General features: G+C 43.3%; 1 protein-coding gene across 1 annotated transcript in view; it reads left to right on the top strand.

Annotated features, from left to right (window-relative positions):
- The window catches only part of LOC143961735 (asialoglycoprotein receptor 2-like), a 51605-nt gene that overhangs the window by 10536 nt on the left and 21291 nt on the right, over positions 1–19778 (top strand). The window contains exons 3-7 of the mRNA XM_077471076.1: positions 1310–1381; positions 11482–11553; positions 13026–13064; positions 17337–17405; positions 18559–18710. Coding sequence (XP_077327202.1) covers positions 1310–1381; positions 11482–11553; positions 13026–13064; positions 17337–17405; positions 18559–18710 — 404 coding nt within the window. The remainder of the gene's footprint in view (positions 1–1309; positions 1382–11481; positions 11554–13025; positions 13065–17336; positions 17406–18558; positions 18711–19778) is intronic.

The raw sequence follows: 19778 nt of genomic DNA, 5'->3' as shown, positions 1-19778 counted from the left end.
GTGATATAAATATAGATATATACATATAGCACTGACCCCCGAAGGAGCTGCTGGTTTTATTGGGCTTACCGTTACCTTCCCGTTTACTTCTCCATCTTGGGGGTTCCCATGGTAGATGGCCCAAAGAATGTGGAAACTGACACTGAATCTTCTTTAGGGTTATTTATTTGAAGCAGAAACAGAGTCTTTCAATAAGGATAGAGGGTTAGGAGCGAGTTCCGGTACTTTAGACTGCAAAAAATACAATGGAGTCCTTATATAAAATCCAGAGAATAAAGACCGTTTCACAACTGGATCGTACAACCACCCAGATAGACCTCCTCTCAGTAGGCCTAGCAGCCGGTAAGGTGTTTGACAAAGTCTCTGCCACAGACTTGTGAAGTACACTTGAGCGTAGGATGTTTGACAAAGTCTCTGCCACATACTCATGATGCACACTTGAGCGTTACTGAGGGACGTAGACAAATTGGAAAAGCTATCATACAGTTCCAGTATCTCTCAGCCGATCCGGCGATACCGTATGAGTGTTGATCCAGGTAGCGTCCTTCAACCTAGCCTCCAGACTCCTTCAGAGAAGCCAGCCTTGCGCACAGCCTTCTCCTGGAGAGTCCTCCCCTGGGGTTTTCCAGTTGCCAGGCCTTTCCCTTCAGATGAGATGGCACCGGACCACCTTTGGATCAATAGGCCCAGAATTTCATTCAGACTTGTCCCAGCAGTTGCGTCGCCTCGGGCTTGCCAGCCCCAAGACTTGAAATGAGTGGCTCCGCACCCCAGGCCAGGAGGGTCATGGGGGCTGGTCAGGAGGACCAGAACCTAACAGACAGAAAATAATCTCCGGAAACCCTGAAGCACGTGATGTCAGTACCTTAAATATCACCCCCCAGAATGCACAGCAGGAGAACACTCCCACTGGGCTGGATCCGAGGGAAATCAGTGGCATTCAATACACCCAGCTAGATTGCGTTTCTAACCTTGCCGGCGGTGAAAGTGACACCTGTGGCCAAGGAGAACCCAGTGCAACCCAGCTGGACTGGTACCGAAACCAGAAATTTAACAAATTAGTCCCAAAACAAATTAGTCCCAAAACCCAACTGTGGTTTCAGGAAATGTAACTTTGAAAAAAAAACCTGCTCATCAGGAGCCAGAGCTACATACAGTTATAATAAAAGATTACAGATTTGTATGCAGGGAACGAGCACACAGATGATCCGGGATGAATTTAAAATGTCTTTACATGAGATAAGAATTCTGTAGGATTATTATACCGCCTGATACACGCAGGATTATTCACTATCCTCTCTGTCTTTAGAGATTCCGGCTGCCAAGAATACACATCACCGGGTGATACTGATCCTGGGGATCCTCCTAATGTTCATTTCCTGTGAGTATCTCTAATATATTGGGGTATTGGGGTTTGGATTTGGCATCTGAACTTTGATTAAATTCATGAACTTACCTCTTAATCAGAACCTGTGATGTCCAGCTCATCACTAACTATCAGGAAACAAATATATAAAAGGCAAATATAAAAACGTAAATCCGTGAATAATGTTAAAAAGAAAAGTTGAGTGAGAAATTGTCTGGTTTTTACCCTTTTTAACTTCAAGAGACTGTTGGCCTCTCACTCCTGGGTTAAGCCCCATTCTGTTTTTCTCTAATCTTTCGAGATGGTCTTTTCAACCAGTTGGAGACCCTCCCCTCTATGTCTCTGTACATCCCTATATCTTCCTATTTATATCCCTATCTCACGTACAATCCTTGCACCCGTCACTTCCTTGAGTTGTGTCTCCGAACATTTGTCCTTTTTTTGTAAAGAATCATTTCTGGTTTTAGAAAGAGACAAGGTGGTGCTGAGGCCTAGGACTTCTTTTTTGCCTAAAGTAGTGCCAAGGTTGCGTTGCCGCAATAAAAGATATAAATATGTATTTTTTTTTAAATTCAGAAATAAATAAAAATAAGTGTAAAAACTGAACATACCTGCCATGGCCGTACCTGCCATAACCAGACAACCTCTAGTTTATAACAACACAGTGAGGAATCCCTACTGTGGACGAGTGTGGGGTGTAGCAAGATGGCAGCGGCGGAACGTCACTTCTGTAGCAAACTGCGACAGGTCACCGAATATGTCGTTACAACGTGTACAGCTGACTGTGGCTCCGTTGTGGTTCGTACTGCAGAAGCGCTGCGCCTGCGCAGTACAGGGGGGCATTATCCACCAGGGGACCTTTTTCAGCAGGACACAGGCACTTGTCAGCAAAAGAGTAAGTGTGCGTTTTGTATATATTCATATATATATATATATATATATATATATATATATATATATATATATATATATAAATGCACATTTACTTTTTTGCTGACAAGCCAGGCAGGGTTCATATTGATTTGAATTTTTAAATGTAATGTATATAAAATATATATATTACATATACAATCAGGGGGGGCGTGACCGGATGGTGATGGCGGCAGCCTGCGAGGAGTGAGAGAGGTGAGAGTGGTGTGTGCTCTCACCGCAACGCTGACAGCTGATGCCTGTGCCCGGTTAACAGAGCTTTGAGCTGTGATGCCCACAAGAGGAGAGGAGAGAGGAGGACGGATGTTAGTATACACTTCCTTAGTCAACTTGCTCCCATAGGCTGTTCTCACAGACTGGCTGGTACCTGGTGTCTTGTCCGTGGGGATCCTCCTTGTATACTGGAGCGGAGGAGCTGTTGGTCGATCCGGGGCTGTGGAGGCGCTGCAGAGGGGACTGCCTGTGTGGTCTAGCGAAATCCCGGTGAGTGCTCGGGAGACGAGGCGACAGCTCGATAAACACAACGAAGCCAGTCTCGGCATACCACATACCAGGTAAAAAAATTCTAAACCAAACAGCTAAGCAGTGGAATAAGCAGTGAAGAGAGACCTCTGGTGGCCACCTGCAATATTGTCTGGCATCTCCTGTATGTATCAGAGGTTATATATCAGTATGTGGAAAGTACTTGAGAGATATTTCTCTTTACCTAGTATAATATGCCTGCCAGCTACCTATAGTGCTCCAAAGGGAAAATAGAAAGTGTGGAGGAGTGGAACTTATATTGTCTGAACTTTCATGAATTAACCTGCTAACAAATGTGTAAGATCTGACCAGGCTTTGAAAGGAAGGAAAAAAAAAAAAAAAAAAAATGTGCCGCACCTGTTTTTGTTGCTCTTGTTATTAAGAGAGGGGGATCCTAGCTGGACAGTGGGAATTGTCGGAGCTTTTGGAGGCTATATAACTAAAGTGGATCCCCACGGCATTGCGGAGGCTGCGTTGTGAGTACCCCCCTCCCCTCCCTCCCTCTTTCCCTGGAGGAGAAGAGAGCAATCCCCCCTTTTTATTTTTTAATTTTTTTGTGTTCCTTGGTTATATACCGAATCAATTATGGCAGCAAGGAGGAGAGGGGAAGAGCTGGCAGGTCAAGAGAATGTTGGAACGCAATCTTTAAGGTCAGCTAAGGATAAAGACAAGGAAAAGAGCTCCCAGGCCATGGCAACAGGGACATCAGCAGCAGCAAAACTAGAAAAATATGCGCATACTTCTGAACATACGCCAACTAAGGGAGCTCAAGTAAAAATCTCAACAGATAGAAAGAGCCAAGGGCAATCAGGACTGGTAGGGGGAAAGAACGCAGTTAAACAAACGGTGGGTACTGTCGGGAGATCCGAAACAGTGTCTATGCAGGACCATTTGATTAATGGAGAAGGAGAACCCACATTAAAGGAGGTGTTGGGGGCGGTTAATGTGTGTAAACAATCTCTAGTAGAGCTATGTGAACAAACAAGAGGCATTAAGGAGGAGCTAGCTTTGATGCGGCAAGATCTTCAAAACACGGCTGATAGGATAACAGCAGCAGAGGGGAGAATATCTCAGATTGAAGATGAGGTATACCCATTGAATCAAGAGGTCAAAGACCTAAAAATACAGATGGGGAAATTCGCAGGGAAATTGGATGAAATGGAGAACAGGCTCCGGAGGGACAATGTGAGGCTGGTAGGTCTCCCGGAAAAATGTGAAGGCCCTGATCCAATCATATTTCTGGAAAATTGGCTTGTTGAAACCTTTGGAAGAGAGACTTTTTCCCAACAGTTCGCAATCGAAAGGGCGCATAGAGTCCCGGCTAGAATCCTGAGCCGAGGGGGCCAACCCAGATCCATCTTACTGAAATTCTTGAATTATAAAGATAAAGCGGCTGTGCTCCGAAAGGCCAGAGAAATGGGTAGTATCACTTATAAAGGGGCCAAAGTTTCATTTTATTCTGATTTCTCCCCGGACTTACAGAAGCGCAGAGCAGAGTTCGCTGAAACCAAGCGCAGACTTCAGAAATTAGATGTTACATATGCTCTGCTGTACCCAGCCCGGTTACGAGTTGCAGCCTTGGGAGAGACTTTATTTTTTGATTCTCCTGCTGGTGTGTCAGCTTGGGTGGAGGAAAAGGGGGATCGGTTGATAAGGAGGTGAAGGGTTAGGGGGGGAGGAAGGAAAGCCTCTTCCCCCCCTTCCTCCTTTTCTCTGTTTTTCCTTTTTTTTTCTTTTTTTTTTTTTTCTCTCTCCCCTTTATTTTTTTTTTTTTTTGTCCAGTCTGTTTTTTTTTTTTTTTTTTTTTGGTTTGTCCATCCCTTTACTCTCCTTGCTCCCTCCTGCTCTCTCTTCCCCTCACCCCTGACTGAGATCGTTGGGGGGGGGGGGGGTGGGTTTGGACGGGGAGATATAGTGGGTACAATGCACCTGAATTACGGGCACAATGTATATACACATGCAACGGTGGGAGGTGGGACACCCACAGTATAAAGGATTACATGAATGAAATTAGGAAGGGTAAAAAAAATGAGGCACAGGTTGGGTTTAAGGGAAGTTGGGTTAGGGAGGGGGGATAAGGTAGTATGTGAATGGGTGGGAAAGAGAAGGGAGTTTGAAGGTATGGGTGAGGTTGTAACGGTCACAGGAAAAGCCCCTAGGGGTAACCCAGAAGGGTATGGGGAGGGGTGGGGAGTAGGAACAAGGAATAAAAAGGGAAATATTGGACAGGAAAAGGGCAAAGATTGCACAGTAATAGAGGATAAATTAAAAATAACGTTGGGAATATATGAAAAGTTTATCTTTTCTCTTTCACTAAAGGGAAGTTCGGGACAGAATGGTATCACAATATTCAAAAGGATACACAAGGTTATTAGGAATTTTAGTTTGAGTAGGCTTTTTTTCTCTCCTTTTGTTCCCTCACATCTCGCAACTTTTTTTCAGAGGGGGCATAGAGAACATCCCTATGAGATCAATTATAATATTGAGATAATCCCTTTTTCCTGTCATTTTTTACTGTTTTCTGGAAAGGTATGCAGGATAGAGTTATGAATATTGGCTCCTGGAACGTTAGAGGGATGGGTACATCAGTTAAAAAAGCAGCGGTGTTTGATGCCCTCGAAAAATGTGATATCGGGTTGGTCTGCTTACAGGAAACGCATCTAACTGAGGACTCCAAGTTGGAGAACTACAGCAGGAAATTTCCCACTCAGTTTCACTCAGTCCACACCTCTTATTCAAGAGGGGTGGCTGTGTTGATAAGAAAAGAAGTAGCGTTTAACTGTCGGCAGACCAGCATCGATAAAGAAGGGAGATATGTATTTTTGCATTGTGTAATTGAAAATCGGGAGTATGTCATTGCAAATATTTATATTCCACCCCCGTTTAAACTGGATGTTTTATATAATCTAATGGAATTTATAGTAGGTAAATCTGGGATCCCAGTAGTAGCAGTGGGAGATTTCAACGAGGTTATAAATAAAAATCAGGATAGGTTCCCATCAGGGACAAATTTGCAGAGAGAGGGTGAGAGTCGGTTATCCAGGTTTATGCAAGAAGGGGGACTATTTGATTTGTGGAGAGTTCGGAATCCGGACCTCCTACAATATTCGTGTTTTTCAAGTTCTTACTCTTCACTCTCAAGAATAGATTTAGTGTTGGGGAACGAAGAAGCTAACCAAGTGGTAAGGGAAATAGTATACCAACCCAGGGGGGTGTCGGATCACTCATTGGTGACGGTATCGGTTAACTTAGAGGGGAGAAGTCCCCCGAAAGTATGGAAACTGAACCCAGTATGGCTTGAGATTATTGGGGATGCAAGCAAAGTACTATCCCAGCTAGAAGAGTTCATAGAGCTCAATAAGGATACCGCTGCAAGTGGAGTAATATGGGACGCATTAAAGGCCTACCTCAGAGGTATCCTTATTCAACAGGTGGCAAAAATTAAGAAAATATCTAGAGAATGGGAGAATACCGTTAAAAGTGAGTTAGTAGGAGCAGAAAGAGAATATATAGTAAATCCCTCCCCAGAGAAACGAAAGGTATGGTTAGATACACAGCAGAAGTATAAAGCAATGATTATCAGGAAAGCTGAGAACAAAAGACTATTCCAGAAACAAGTGGCGTTTGGGGAGGGGGAAAGTGTCGGGAAGATGCTGGCACACCTAGTGAAGACCAACTCCTCGCCATCCATCGTCCCCGCGATCAGAACAGAGAAGGGAGAAATCTCAACTCAGAATTCAGTGATTATAGATACTTTTAGATCATACTATGCAAAACTGTACAGATCGCAGGGGATGAGGGGAGACGAGGAGATGGAAAAGTTTTTTGGAAATATTAAAGTCCCTTCCCTTACCGAGGAGGAGAGAGAGACAATGGAAGCCCCATTAACATTAGAAGAAATTCAATCTGCAGTGACAGCAATGGCTAACCAGAAGTCTCCAGGACCAGACAGTCTTCCATTGGAAACCTATAAATACTATGGGAAAGTACTGCTTCCAGAGTTTCTCAGAGTGTTAAATAGGGTAAAGGAGGAAGGGAGATTGCCTACCTCGATGACGGAGGCAACGATAATCGTTCTGCACAAGGAGGGGAAGGATCCGTTGGAAACTAAATCTTACCGACCTATCTCACTTTTGTGCACGGACGCAAAAATACTAGCTAAGGTACTGGCGGCCAGACTGAATAAAATTATTTCTAGATTAATACATCCTGATCAGACAGGATTTATCCCCGGTAGATCAACTAGCATGAATATTAGAAGACTATACCTTAATTTACAGATACCAACGGAAAACATAGGGAAAAGGGCAATTATGGCTTTGGATGTAGTCAAAGCCTTTGATAGTCTTGAATGGAGATACATCTGGCGAGTTCTGAGAGAATTTGGCTTTGGCTCCTCATTCATTGAATGGATAAAAATCTTATACAATGGTCCTAGCGCTAGAATTAGGGTTAACAACGAGTATTCAGATAAGATATTATTAGAAAGAGGTACAAGACAGGGGTGCCCTTTGTCACCCCTGATCTTTGCCCTTGCAATGGAACCATTAGCCATTGCAATAAGATCTAATGCTGATATGGAAGGCTTTAAAAGAAAAGCGAGGGAAGAAAAGATCGCGCTATACGCCGATGATATTCTCCTCTATCTGGGGGACGTGGAGAAGTCAACCAGGCAGGGGATGAAAGTCCTCGGGGATTTTAGCAGCTTCTCGGGATTAACAATAAATTGGGAAAAATCATCTCTGATGCCTGTAGATACACTGGAGAGTCAAACTATATCGACAATCCCGCAGTTAGAAGTAGTGGAGAAAATAAAATATTTAGGAATATACATACAAAGTGATGCAAAAAGGTATATAAGTGATAATATCACCCCCTTACTAGTTAAATTTAAAAATAAAATCGAAATCTGGAAGAAACTCCCTCTTTCGGTTGCAGGGAGATGCAATCTTATCAAAATGCTATGGATGCCACAGTTATTGTATCTGTTGCATAATGTGCCGTTATGGATAGATATAAAGTGGTTTAAAAAAATAGAAACACTATTTAGAGAACTCATATGGAGCGGAGGTACCTCAAGAATAGGCCTACAAATTCTGCAATTACCGACAAGGAAAGGAGGAATGGCAGTACCTCACCCAAGAAGCTACTTTTTAGCTGCACAATTGCAACATCTGGGGACGAGCAATGAGTTTAGTGGAGATATAAATAGGAAGTTAATGATTACTAGGACACCTCATAAAACCATAGTAGAGGCCTTGGAGGCAAACTCATTTCCCTATAGAACGCCCACAATAAAACTCGCTCTAAAAGTATGGAAGGCAGTAAAAGCGATAAAGGGTCTAGAAGGGATGACCAAAGAAACCCCATTATGGAATAATCTGAACCTACAGGAAATGGGAATGATAGAGAGGCACAAAGATTGGGAAAGTAGGGGGATTGACAGACTGGCCCAGTTGTATGAAGGAAGTATAATAAAAACATTTAATACACTGAGAATGGAATATGATCTACCAAAACACTCGTTTTATAAATATTTACAAATCAGACACGCATTATCGAAACAATTTGGTACATCGGGGCCAGTGTGTAGCAAATCCCCCATCTATAATAGATTAAAATCTGAAGATAGTGCAAAAGGGTTTATAGCAGAAATGTATCCATATATTTGTGAAGGGAGCATAGAAACTCCAGATAAACTTAAAAGTAAAATAAAATGGGAGGAGGAAGTAGGAACATTCTCAGATGAGCAGTGGATGAGGATACTGGAGGGAGGACACTTGATATCTGTCTCACCAGCCCAGAGGGTGTCACATCTAATGCTGCTACATAGAGCCTATTATACACCGAAGAGGCTATACAGGTTTAGGCGAAGGGAAGATGATGGCTGCCCGAGATGTCAGGCGACAGGGGATCTGATGCACATGTTCTGGAGGTGCCCTAAACTGTTCCGTTACTGGTCAGAAGTTATTGCTGACTTGAATGAAACATTTGGAGTGTCGGTTGATGGGAACCCCAGAATGTGCCTATTGGGCCTGAATGAAGGAATAGGAGGGCCGGCCTGTATAAATAAAGCAGTAATGAGATGTATGTTCCAGGCAAGGAAGCTAATAGCGCAAAGGTGGCAGGCAAAAAACCCCCCATCGGTAGCGGAGTGGAGACAACTAATAACAGAGACGATCTGGAAGGAAAAAGTAGTATATGTAAGGAGAGGGAATTTTAGGGAATTTAATAAAATGTGGAAACCATGGTTAGACAAGTTGGGTTACACAGTATAAAGAACTGGAGAGAATGACGTTTGGAGGGAAGAAGGAGAGAGAGAATATGTGGTATAGGTGATAAGAAGTTAGTGGTATAGAGAGTAACACGGTCATAGTTTGGGTATGAGGGGCCCACTGCTTCTTCCTGTTATGTACGTGAGGGGGGGGGGGGGGAGAGGGGGAGGGAAATGTTAATGTGGAAAACGGAGTGTTTAACTGTATAAAGTTTATGAATGGAAAAATTATTATGGAAAATAAATAAAGATTATATAAATTAAAAAAAAAATATATTACATATACGATTCAAATCAAAAATCAATATGAACCCGGCCTGGCTTGACATCAAAAAAGTAAATGAGTGTGTGTGTATATATATATATATATATATATATATATATATATATATAAAATATATTTTACCCATACATACATTAAGTTGATTTTTAAATGTAATTTTTTGTAAATTGTTCTCACATGTGTTAAAATAACGCTTCAATAATTAATGTTGTTTTAACCACTTGCTTACTGGGCACTTAAACCCCCCTGCTGCCCAGACCAATTTTCAGCTTTCAGCGCTGATGCACTTTGAATGATAATTGCGCGGTCATACAACACTGTACCCAAATGAAATTTTTATCATTTTTTTCCCACAAATAGAGCTTTCTTTTGGTGGTATTTAATCACAGCTGGGAGTTTTATTTTTTGCTAAACAAACAAAAAAAGATGCAAAAAAAAAAAAAAATCATGTTTAATAGTTCGTTATAAAATTTTACAAACAGGTCATTTTTCTCCGTCATTGAAGTGCGCTGATGAGGCGGCACTGATAGGCTGCATTGGTGGGCACTGATAGGCTGCATTGGTGGGCACTGATAGGCATAGTTAAGGCGGCACTAATAGGCACAGATAAGGTGGCACCGATAGGCACAGATAAGGCAGTACTGATGGGCACAGATAAGGCGGCACTGATGGGCAAAGATGGGCACAGATAAGATGGCACGGATGGGTGGCACGGATGGGTGGCACTAAGGGGCACTGATAGGTACCACTGATAGATGGGACTGATGGGCACTGATAGGTGGCACTGATAGGTGGCTTTGATAGGTGGCACTGCTGGGCACTGATGGGCGGCACTGATGGGCACTGATGGGCACTGGTAGATGACACTGATGGGCACGGATATGTGGCACTGGGGTGCAGCACCGTTGTTGAGGCAGATTGTGGGCACTGATGGGTGGCACTGTGGGCACTGCTGGGTGGCACTGTGGGCACTGCTGGGTGGCACTGTGGGCACTGCTGGGTGGCACTGACGGGGGCACTTATTTTTTAATGAGGTGGCACTGGCAGGGGGCAGGTGGGCACTGGCAGGGCTGGCCGTGATTGGGACTGATGTCCCGATCACGGCCGCCGGTGATCGGCTCTTTTTTTTTCTCCTCGTGCTGTCAGCGCGAGGAGAAATAATAGCGGATTACCGGCTCCGTTGTATCACATGATCAGCTGTCATTGGCTGACAGCTGATCACGTGGTAAGGATCGACCCCTTGCTCGGATCCATGATCAGGCGAGTCTCATAGACTCGCCGATCACCACGGGACGACGTCAATAGACGTCGTCCCGGCAAAGGAGGTCCACGCTGTAACCGTCATTCGGCTATAGCGCGGGTCTCAAGTGGTTAAAAAAGAGCAATAAAAAAAAAAATGACATTTAAAAATCAACTTAACCACGACCTTTGGAAGATTTTCCCCCCTTCATGACCAGGCCAGTTTTTGCTATTTAACTGCACTACTGACAATTGGGCAGCCATGCAATACTTTACCCAAATGAATTTTATATACTTTTTTTCATACACAGGATAATACGTCCCCTTCACAGACTCAGGCGGTATATATAAAATAATACAAAAGGATCCATAGCGTAATACTGATTTTAATAAGCATACGCTTCCTGAGGATGTTAACAACCTTATCTTACCTTGGGAAGGAGGCAGATCAGGCAGACATGGATCCGGGCTGAAGCTCCTCGCTCCATTGCTTCTCCTTCAGGCCGGACAGGAAATTAGTCCCGACTGAGACCCGATTGGCCAGGGAGTCCTAAGATTCCCTGACCCATCGTGTGTCAGGAACTGTTTCCTGATTGGTTGGTATCTATTCTAGGGTGGGAAAGTCAATGTTACACTGTGAAACAAGTGATTTTTTTATTGCCTCTACATTGTGGATTCTGTAAATAGGCCGGGTGTGGCTCTCATGAGCTGTACTTTTACATTTTTTTATGAATACATTTGTATCATTTTATTAGCGGTTAACTGTATATTATCAGGCACCTATGAAGTTTTGTGTAATGTTCTGTGGGTGTATTGGGGTGTAGATCCGCAGTAATCTGAGACGAGCCACCATTGTTATCATTACAGGTTCTCATTCCAGTGAAGTTCAGAGCATCCGGAGAGCTGTGAGGAACCTGGAGGAAGTCCAGACAGCGATCAGTAAGATTATCTTATTCCAATCACTGGAACACTTACCCATCAAACCACCTTTCACCACAGTGTACAAACGGGACGTAGATATCACAAAGCCTCTCTCTGTCTGTTTGTAGAATGATGTATCCAGATATCAAACACATTAGGTGAATTTTAATAACAAAAAAACTGACATTACAGGTCCATGACATGATGGGTCCTCTTCTGTCCTCTGCAGTGGGTGGTTTGTGAGCCCTGACATCATGGCTCTGTGACATTACAGATCCTCTTCTGTCATCAGCATTGGGGGAGTCCTGACCTCATGGGTCTTCTTCTGCCCTCAGCAGTGGGTGGATTCTGATGTGATGGATCTGTGACATGATGGGTCCTTTTCTGCCTTCAACAGTAGGTGGGGGCTGACCTTGTGGGTTCTCTTCTGTCATCAGAAGTGGGTCCTGACATCATGGTTCCTATTCTGTCCTCAGCAGTGGGTGGGTTCATTACATGGTGGGTCCTCTTCTGTCCTTAGCAGTGGCTGGGCCCTGACCTCATGTGTTCTCTTTGGTCCTTAGCAGTGGGTGAGTCCTAATCTCATGGGTTCTCTTCTATCCTCCGCAGAGAGTAGGCTCTGATCTTATGGCTCCTCTTTTGTCCTCATCAGAAAGTGGGTTCTAAGCTCATGGTTCCTCTTCATTCCTCAGCAGTGGGTGGTTTCTGAACTCATGGGTTCTCTTCTGTCCTCAGAAGTAGGTGGGTCCTGATGTCACAGACTCATGACATGATGGATCCAATTCAATCCTCAGCAGTGGGTAGGTCCTGACGTCATGGTTCCTCTTCTGTCCTCAGCAGAGGGCAGGTTCTAACCTCTTGGTTCCTCTTCTGTCCTCAGCAGAGGGTGGGTTCTGACCTCATGGTTCCTAGCCTGTCCTCATCACTGGGTGAATCTTGAATGCTGCAGAGAGCAGACCTTACAATGACAAGGTGTTGCCCTCAGCAGCATGCTCCTGTGAACCCATGGATGGCATACCCACAAAGGTGTAGGACTTTGACACCCTTAGTTCACAGGAAGTGGGTTAAGCGACACTGGACATCATTCAATCTGGAAAACTGTTAAACTATAATTATTACTGCAAGGGAAATATCCAGAGATGCTTTTTATTTTATTTTTGATATTAAACTAGAGTTGGGCTTGAAAGCAGACCTTTTATCAAATAGGATTTCTACTGCCTGGTCCACCATGTTCCATAAATGGTAACAGTCCTGAAACATTGTATTACGTGTAGAAACCGCTTCTCCAGAATCCCGATATGGTCGCATGACTAAAAGCCTAGGATCAAAGTTCAAACTGGAGGATTTTTCTCTTTAGCAGAAACCATGTGAACCCAAAAGAGATGGGCAATGTAGTGGGTGCATCTTAAACGAATGTATGTAGAGTAAGAAAGGCGTATAATGATAAACCTGCTCATACTAATTGATGTTGGTTTTCCTCTCTTTCTCAGATTATGACGAGAATCCTAATTTACCATATGAAGTTATGGGTAATTATTTAATGCTCAATGTACTGTATATTATAATGGATAGATAGATACAATTTATTATTCTTATACAGGATTTATATAGCCACCAGCAATAGAAAAATCACCAAAAAAAAAAAAATTCGGACGAACGCCATTATAGTCTATAGGATACGCACATGAAAAAACAAAAGTGCTAATTTTAAAGGCTTATATGCAAGTTATTGTCATAAAAAGTGTTTGGGGACCTGGGTCCTGCCCCAGGGGACATGGATCAATGCAAAAAAAGTTTTAAAAACAGCCGTTTTTTTTGGAAGCAGTGAGTTTAATAATGCTTAAAGTGAAACAATAAAAATGAAATATTCCTTTAAATATTGTGCCTGGGGGGCAATATTGATAACATTCATTGAAAAAAATGGCAAGGGTCCCCCCCCAGTCCATTACCAGGCCCTTCATGTCTGGTATGGATATTAAGGGGAACTCTTCGCCAAATAAATAAAAAAAGGAGTAGGGCCCCCCCCCAAAATCCATACCACAAAATTATCCGAGCACGGAACCTGGCAGGCCACAGGAAAAGAGGGGGGAAGGAGAGAGCGCCCCTCCTGAACCATACCAGGCCACATGCCCTCAACGTAGGGGGGTGCTTTGGAGTCACCCCCAAAGCACCTTGTCCCCATGACGATGGGGACAAGGGCCTCCTCCCCAAAACCCTTGCCCGGTGGTTCTGGGGGTCTGTGGGTGGGGGCTTATCAGAATCTGGAAGCTCCCCTTTGACAAGGGGACCCCCAGATCCGGTCCCCCCATGTGAATTGGTAACGGGTACATTGTACCCCTACCATTTCACAAAAAAAGTGTAAAAAGTAGTAAAAATTACAAGAGCCACTTTGGGACAAAAAATCTAAAAAATCTAAATGTCCCGCTATATAAATCCATCTCATGCCGCCCGACGGACCGAAAAAAGAAAAATGAAACTGCAACAGCTCCACCTCCATGCTCACTGCACACTTCTTCTCGATGACAGCTCTTATAAAGATGAGGTGGGGCCACCCGGTGACATAAACAGGTGACCCCACCCCCCCTGATGCCACGTGACATCAGAGGAAGGTGGGGTCACCCATTTATGTCACCGGATGGCCCCGCCCTCAGCTATATAACAGCTGTTATGGAGAAGAAGCTTCACTCAGCGGGAGCCTCCCATGGAGGCGGAGCTGTTGAGTTTTTTTTCTTTTTTCGGTCCGTCGGGTGGCGTAAGATGGATTTATATTGCGGGACACTTTTATTTTTTGATTTTTTTAATAAAGGACTTGTCCCAAAGTGGCTCTTGTCATTTTTACTATTTTTTGGTGAAATGGTAGGAGTACAATGTACCCATTACCAATTCACATAGGGGGGTAGGCTGGGATCTGGGGGTCCCCTTGTTAAAGGGGGCTTCCAGATTCCGATAAGCCCCTCCCGCCCACAGACCCACACAACCACTGGGCAAGGGTTGTGGGGATGAGGCCAGCGGAGCTGTTGCAGTTTTTATTTTTTTGTTCGGCTTGTCAGGCAGAGTGAGATGGATTTACATTGTGGGACATTTTTATTTATTTTTTTAATAATTACAACAGGGGGACCCTTATTGGGGGTCTGGTATGTATATATATATATATTTTTTTTTTTTTGGTGCAGGGTTCCCCTTAATATCCATACCAGACCTCAAGGGCCTGGTAATGGACTGGGGGAGGAACCATTTTTCAATGAGTTTTATATATATTGCCAAGACCTGGCAATTCATTACAGCCGCGATCAGTTTTAAATGACATTTTTTCATTTAGAAATGTCATTTTGCTGTGGTATTGTTCTAAACACGGGAAAAATGCACCACTTTACAGGCATACTATAGACACCCCCAGACCGATATTTAAAGGAATATTTAATTTTGATTGTTTCACGTTTAGCATTAAAAACATCACTGCTCCTAAAAAAACTGAAGTTTTTAAAACTTTTTTTGCATTTCATATCCCTTGGGGCAGGACCCGGGTCCCCAAACACTTTTTTTGACAATAACTTGTATATAAGCTTTTAAAATGAGCACTTTTGGTTTTTCATGTTCGTGAACACCGCACATCTTCGCTGTTCAGTGATCAGGTTCATCCCTAATAATCAGAGAAATGTCAAATGGCAGGTAGGTTAGGGATGCAGATCATGTCTGACTATCCATGGAGTGATCTGCATCCCTAACCTACCTGCCATTTGGATGACACTTCTCTGATTATACCAAGGCTTGTGATTTTTCTCTTGCTGGTGAGTTTGAACCTCTAGGGGGTGAGTGACCCACGTGGTGAAGATCTTGGTGTACGGTGCACGCTTGTTTATTATCAACTAGGATCACCATCTACTCTACGAACTTTAACCACCTTATGCCATTCAAATGTTTCTCATATGTAACATATGAATGCCGGTCAAGATATGGATTGACAGGAGTGCTACTGTAGTATTGGAAGGTGCTTTTTTCATTGCTTCTGGACTAGATACTATTAGTTTATTAGGTTTTATATGTTATTTTAGTGCCTGCTTTTTTATGTTAACAATCATTTTTATTGATTGTTGGTTATTTACCTGTTTTAACTCAATAGTAACAGAGCACTGCGTTGGTGTAAGTAGGTCCATAGATACACTCAGTTTATTACTAGGATTTATATAGCGCCAACAGTTTTTTATATAGCGCCAACAGTTTAGGCAACCATTTACCACGTGAGGGCAGACAGTACAGTTACAATACATTTCAATACAGGAGGAATCAGAGGGCCCTGCTCATTAGAGCTTACAATCTAGGAGGGAGAGTCAAGTGATACAAAAAGGTAATAACTGTGGGGGATGAACAGACGGAGAAAATAAAAGTACAATTGTTAGGTGTGGGCAGGATAGGCTTCTGTAAAGAGGAAGGTTTTCCGGGATTGTCTAAAAGCAAACAGAATAAGAGATAATCGGACAGATTGGAGTAGGGAGTTCCATAGAATAGGATGCTTTGGAAAAGTCCTGGGGACGAACGCATGGGAGGAGGTGATGAGGCAGCTTGAGAGCAGGAGGTCTTGGGAGGAATGAAGAGAACGATTAGGTTGGTATTTTGAGACTAGGTTAGTGATGTACTTGGGGGCAGAGTTGTGGATGGCTTTGTAAGTTGTTGTTAGTATTTTAAATTGAATTTGTTGGGTGAGCGGGAGTCAGTAGAGGGATTGACAGAGAGGAGTAGCAAACACAGAGTGGTTGGCAGGTTAGATTTGGAGTAGTCGAGGCAACAGATGACCAGGGAGGGAAATAGGAGCTTATTAAAGGGGGCTCCCAGTTTCTGATACGCCCGCAGACCCCAACAACCAACGGCCAGGGTTGTGTAAAAGAGGCCCTTGTCCTCATCAACATGGGGACAGGGTGATTTGGGGTGGGGGGGCCACAGGGCTCCCCCTTCCACAAAGCACCTACCCCCATGTTGAGGGCATGCGGCCTGGTACGGTTCAGGAGGGGGGGGGGGGTGCTCGCTTGTCCCCACCCCCTTTCCTAACCGGCCGGGGCAGCATGCTCAGATAAGGGTCTGGTATGGACTTTGGGGGGACCCCATGCCGTTTTTCCAGTATAGGGGGTTCCCCTTAAAATCCATACCAGGTGATACCAGGCGACGGGGCTCACAAGGTGTCAACCTTGCTGATGAAATCGACCAGATTGACTCCCTTCTCTAGTCCCATCGTACCTGGAGTCACGTTCAAAATTAACGGACTTTAGTCCGTGTATGAGCAAATCTGTTTATTTTGAAAGTCATCGGAACTCTGCCGGAAGTCCGTCGGAACTTCGCCGGAAGTCCGCCGGAAGTCCGTCGGAACTCCGCCGGAACTCCGCCGGAAGTCCGTCGGAACTCCGCCGGAAGTCCGTCAGACCTAGTCCGCAGGACCAAGTCTGCTGGAAAGTCCGATCGTGTGTACGCTGCATAACCTCACACACTTACAGGGTGGCTGGGAGCCTGAGAGCTCGGAGTGCGGATGTAGCAGGTCTATGGAGGAACAAAGGTCCTCCTGTAAATTCTGGGGCAAGCACTTTATTGGTTGTTAGGACACTAGCAGCCCTAGCAACCAATGATGGTATACTGACAATGTAACCAGAGGAACCTGCATTGGGGACCAGGAAGGGTGGATGTTGCGTAGAAATAAAGACTGTAGGAATGTGAGGGACCGCTAACCCCTAGATACAATATTGTAGTAGCTTGTAGTTTGGAGACCTCTGGTATAAAAGGAGGCCAGCTCTCTCCTGACATTTTGTGTATTTCAGCTTCTTTTTCCAGCGAGATTCAGAGGATTTTGGAATTTATGGGGAAAATGGCAGAAGAGCTCTATAAAAGTAAGTTTATCTTAAATTATTTCATCCAAAAATATTCCAAGGGTCCACAAAACATCTACTGATGGCCGCACCTTTGTAAGTCCAGATAAAGATTAAAACCTCAATAATTTATACTAGAGTTATAATTGTACGTTTTTACATCACAAAAAGGATCAGAAAAAATTCCAAAAATATTTCACCTCAAAATGATATGTGGAGCCCTGTATCAGGGGGGTTGTGTGGGGTGATCCTCACCTTGGAACAATTCCATCCCAATGCTGTAACTCCAGTGTAAAGGGAAGCTGAGTCTCCTCTAAGTGGGAGTTCCATTTACTTTCCTGGGTTATTAAAGAGACCCTGTTATCAATTTAACAAAATGCAGGTAAAAAACTCACAAAAAAAAGCATTGTAAATATTTTGTTTTTCTTTTCCACAAACTTTTTTTTTATTTACTGGCCCCTGACAGCCCCCTGACTTCTTGCATGGTACAGGCAGAGGTAGAGGAAGGAGGTTGATGTGTTTCACGCGATTTAAGTGCTTTGTAAAAACCAAAATCATGTGAAACGTCTCAACCTCGTTCCTCTACCCATCCAGTGGTATTATGATGCTTTAATAAACTGATTGAACCAATGCATTTGTGTGGGTGTGCAGCCTATCCTATTCTTTTGGTCTACATGGTGCGCGGCTCACATCGTCTCTCTCTCTCTCTCTCACCCCCCTCTCTCTTTTGCTCAGCCCCCCCTCTCTCATGAATTTCCATGTTGGCACTTTGCAACACAAAACCAACTTTATTTTTTCAGTTTGGGCACTCGTGCTCAAAAAAGGTTCACCATCACTGATCTAGGACGTTTCCAAAGTAATATTTTATGCCCTACTTATATGTTTTTAAATCTTTGTATGATGTTGTACTAATAAACATATTACATCATTTTAAATCAATGTGTTGCAATAATAAGTGTCCTTTAAAATCCCATTAAGGGAAATCTAAAAAAATTTTTCAGTGATAAATGGATGTTGGCATGTAGTAGAGTACCCCCATTGCCCCCACAAAATGTATGTCTGCATGCTGTGCCTGATTCCCTTTTATTATAATTTTACCGTCTTGGCTAAACTGTACGGCTATAACCATAACAATCCAGCGTCACCCACCTAATCCTCTTTCCTGCTCCCTCAGACTCCTCTAATCCATTATGCAGTGAGGGATGGAGCCACTATGGACTCAGCTGTTACTACTTGTCTTCAGACAGAAAATTATGGAACAACGCCAAGGAAGACTGCGAGAACAAGGAGGCCCACCTGGTGGTCATTAATGGCCAGGAAGAGATGGTATGCACAGATATACACTTCCCATTGTATTAGTCCCATTGTCTGATCACATCACTGCCAGCAGTATTTGATTATTATGCTCCCAGCCTCACCCTGGGAAGAGATTGTCCAGTTTAGACATGTGCAATTATTTTAGTTCCAAATTCATTTTTTAACGAATATTGACAAATTCATTAATTCAGAATTTCCAAATTTTTCAATTTCTGAAATTTCTGAATTTGCGAATTTCCGAAATTTGCGAATTTCTGAATTTGCGAATTTCTGAAATTTGCGAATTTCCGAAATTTAGAATTTCCGAAAAATTTCCAATTTTCTGATTTCCGAATTTAGAATTTTCAGATTTCCGAATTTCCAATTTTCGGATTTCCGAATTTAGAATTTTTGGATTTCTGAATTTCAAGTTTCTGAATTTCGTATTTTCGGATTTCCGAATTTCTGTTTTTCGGATTTCCGAATTTTCGAATTTCCGAATTTTGGATTTCTAAATTTCGAATTTTCGGAAATTTGGAAATTCGGAAATTCAAAAATCTGTAAAAAAGAAAGAAAATCTGTTTAATTCTAAATAATAACTAACTATTAAATTATAGGTATTGGAATTCCCTTTCAAATTTGTCTGTTAGTGAGCGTAACGAATACGAATTTATCAGAAGTTACAAATTAAATTATCTGAAATTGTTCATACATATTTGACTTGTTGTGTCTGAACACTAGGGATGAGCCGAACACCCCCCTTAAAACCATTGTACCATCATTAAAATCAAGTCAACTGAATAAACTGGTCACATCAAACAGGTAGCAATTGTAAAATACTGTACAAAGAAGCATATAGAACCAACGCGTTTCACAAAAAATTGCTTCCTCGGGAGGGGGCGTGGCCTGACCTCAGCTGAAGATGGCAGCTTAGTCTGATAGCTCCTGCTGACGAGGATACCATTCCGCAACAAACAGAGGCTTTTCTTCCCTCAACCCACCCGAAAATCATGGGAACCTCTTCCCGCAGCTTGTCGGCGTCTCGGTCCAGATCCCCAAGGGATGAAGCCGGCAGGATTTCTCAAAATATCCCGGAGA

The sequence above is a fragment of the Lithobates pipiens genome, unplaced genomic scaffold (genome assembly GCF_037356315.1).
Source record: "Lithobates pipiens isolate NorthernLeopardFrog02 unplaced genomic scaffold, aLitPip1_a1.2 Scaffold_8, whole genome shotgun sequence".
Taxonomy (NCBI): Eukaryota; Metazoa; Chordata; class Amphibia; order Anura; family Ranidae; genus Lithobates; species Lithobates pipiens.
Note: the sequence above shows the minus strand (reverse complement) of the source record. Positions and strands in the feature narration are given on the sequence as shown.